At 45.9% G+C, this 3,007-nt stretch overlaps 1 protein-coding gene across 1 annotated transcript; it reads right to left on the reverse strand.

The window, feature by feature from the left end:
• Positions 1-1,691: 1,691 nt before the first annotated feature.
• LOC113904027 (tubulin alpha chain-like) lies at positions 1,692-2,305 on the reverse strand (the record flags this gene model as incomplete). Its single annotated transcript, XM_027560655.1, is given in 1 exon segment — positions 1,692-2,305. A coding segment is annotated over 1 exon segment (588 nt), but the record flags the coding sequence as incomplete, so codon positions are not given.
• Between the last annotated feature and the right edge of the window lie 702 nt (positions 2,306-3,007).

The following is a 3,007-nucleotide window of genomic DNA, read 5'->3' on the forward strand; positions in this document are numbered from 1 at the left end:
AGACACCTTACGATATTAAGATTTTGATGCTTATTCTGATGAGTATATTCACATTGCGCTTTTCTTCTGAGAACTCCAAGTAATTTACACACTTTAACTCATTATTGCCTTCATGTTGAATGGAAAAAAAAAAAACCAGAACCCATTTGGTCAGAAAAATAATTTAATTGTATTGCCAGTTAGTAGTTTAGTCATAAAGAAATAATGCTTCTGATTTGCTAAGCAGTATCTGATACTTTGGAGAAGGCAATGGCACCCCACTCCAGTACTCTTGCCTGGAAAATCTCATGGACGGAGGAGCCTGGTGGGCTGCAGTCCATGGGGTCGCTAAGAGTCGGACGCGACTGAGCGGCTTCACTTTCACTTTTCCCTTTCCTGCATTGGAGAAGGAAATGGCAACCCACTCCAGTGTTCTTGCCTGGAGAATCCCAGGGACCGGGGAGCCTGGTGGGCTGCCGTCTATGGGGTCGCACAGAGTCGGACACGACTGAGGTGACTTAGCATAGCATAGCATATCTGATACTTTTATCCATTCACTTTTCTTCTTTATATTAGTGAACATATTTTTGTGAATAATTTGTGAATGGGAAGGTTCAATTAAAGAATAAAATTGTTAATTTGAGTAGTATTTCTATAGATGAATATTTAAAGGAAACAGAGAAAAACAAACACTGTGGGGCATCACTTATAAGTGAAATCTAAAAAACCCAACAAACCAGTGAATATAACCAAAGAAGAAACAGGCTCACAGACACAGAGAACAAACTAGTGGTTATAGCGGGGTGGGGTCGTGGGGAGGCGGGGTGCAGGGGGGCGGGGCGCGGGGCGATGGGGATAGGGCAAGAGAGTGGTAGAGCAGTAAGAGATACAAACTATTATATGTAAACACACACTTTAAAAAAGAAAAAAAAAATTAAACGTGTCTTTGTCCCAGCTCATGCACTCCACTTGGTGAAGGAAATGGCAACTCACTCCAGTATTCTTGCCTGGAGAATCCCATGGACAGAGGAGCCTGGCGGGCTACAGTCCATAGGGTTGCACAGAGTTGGACAGACGGAAGCAATTTAGCATGCATGCATACAACCACTCCACCAGCCACACGCAGGCAGGGAAGTTCGGGACAGTGCTAAGCGAAGCCTATGGCTCAGTGTGGACCTTGCAGAGTCTTGATCCCCTGATCAAGGATTTAACCCCCTGTTCTGTGCTGTCGGCCCATGCGAATCTCATAACACAGTCAGTGCTCCTTAACTAAAATACTAATTTACTTTCCCTCTGAGTCCGTGGCTCCCCTGAAATCAGCAGGGCTTTTGATACATTCCTGGAGGCGAAAGACGACTTAGGAAAGAGAGAGGTCCTCCTAAAATGATTCAAGCAAGGAGTGAGATGGAGGTGGGCGCATGAACCCTGAAGTTTTGATTTTCAGAAAAAGCAGAGAATTTAACCATTTTGTGAGCTAATCGAAAGCAACTTTTTTAAAATAACTTTTTGACATTTTGATCATTTATTTATTTATTTGCCTCACTTATGATTTTATCACCAGTCATCGTTTCAGGTCTAAGCAAAATAGACAAACCCCTTGGCACAGTACAGAGAAATCACTTGAAACGCTGAGCAAACGATCTGATGGAAATTGCCAGCCTACTCCATCCCAAACTGGCCTTCAATAAGTAAATATTTACTATGACACAGCGTGACCTTGGAAGTGGAAATATCACCTTTATTGACAAGATAGGGCCACAGTGGGCAGCTCCACCGAACACAAATAATACAGTCCCAAGATGAAACTGCAGCAGGCATGGTAATACTCGTCACCCTCATCATCTCCCTCAGCACTGTAGGCTCCAGCCTCCTCACAGTCCTCCTCAAGGGCAGCCATGTCCTCACGGGCCTCATAAAACTCTCCTTCCTCCATGCCCTCACCCAAGTACCAGTGAACAAAGGCACGCTTGGCATACATCAGGTCAAAGTTATGGCCCAGGAGAGCTCAGGCCTCAGCGATGGCTGTGGTGTTGCTCAGCATGCACATGGCCAGGTCTCCACCAGGTACCACAGTGGGAGGCTGGTAGTTAATGCCAACCTTGAAGCCAGGGGGGCACCAGTCCACAAACTGGATGCTGCGCTTGGTCTCGATGGTGGCAATGGCAGCATTGACATCATTGGGAACCACATCGCCACAGTACAACAGGCAGCAGTCCATGTATTTACCATGGCGAGGGTCACATTTCACCATCTGGTTGGCTGGCTCAAAGCAAGCATTGGTGATCTCTGCTACAGAAAGCTGTTCATGGTAGGCTTCCTTCCTTCTTTACTTTTTCTTTCTTTCCTTGGACTGCTCTGGGTCTCGGTTGCTGCTCTGGTTGCTGGGGCCAGGGCTGCTCCCTGGTTGCAGTGCATGGCTTCTGGTTGCCATGGCTTCTCTGGTTGCAGAGCTTAGTCGCTGGGGAACACGGGCTTCCCAGGGGCTATTGGTGGTGTCTCCTGGGTCCTAGAGTGTGCAGGCTTCAGGAGCTGTGGCTCATGGTCTTAGTGGCTCCACAACATGTGGAATCTTCTCGGACCAGGATTGAACCCAGGTCAGCAGGCAGATTCTATCCACCATGCCAGCAGGGGAGTCCCAAAAGCAAATTCTTTATATAAAGCTGCACCACCCAGTGTACAAGGTCTTGCGTCTATGATTTTCCCCTAATTCATGTATGACCTCTCACTTTAAGTCTTACAAACTCCACTGAGCTGTAAGCTACGTAAGGCAAAGACTTCCTTATTCACCTTTAAATCCTCAGCTTCAGACTTAATGCTGGCCCCGTGATCAAATGAATGTTTCATGAATTAATAATTCCATCTTTTTTTTATAATTTTACTGGAGTATTGAAAAGCAGAGATATTATTTTGCCAACAAAGGTCCGTCTAGTCAACGCTATGGTTTTTCCAGTGGTCATGTATAGATGTGAGAGTTGGACTGTGAAGAAAGCTGAGCCCGAAGAATTGATGCTTTTGAACTGTGGTGTTG

This window comes from Bos indicus x Bos taurus, chromosome 14 (assembly GCF_003369695.1).
Source record: "Bos indicus x Bos taurus breed Angus x Brahman F1 hybrid chromosome 14, Bos_hybrid_MaternalHap_v2.0, whole genome shotgun sequence".
NCBI classification, from domain to species: Eukaryota; Metazoa; Chordata; class Mammalia; order Artiodactyla; family Bovidae; genus Bos; species Bos indicus x Bos taurus.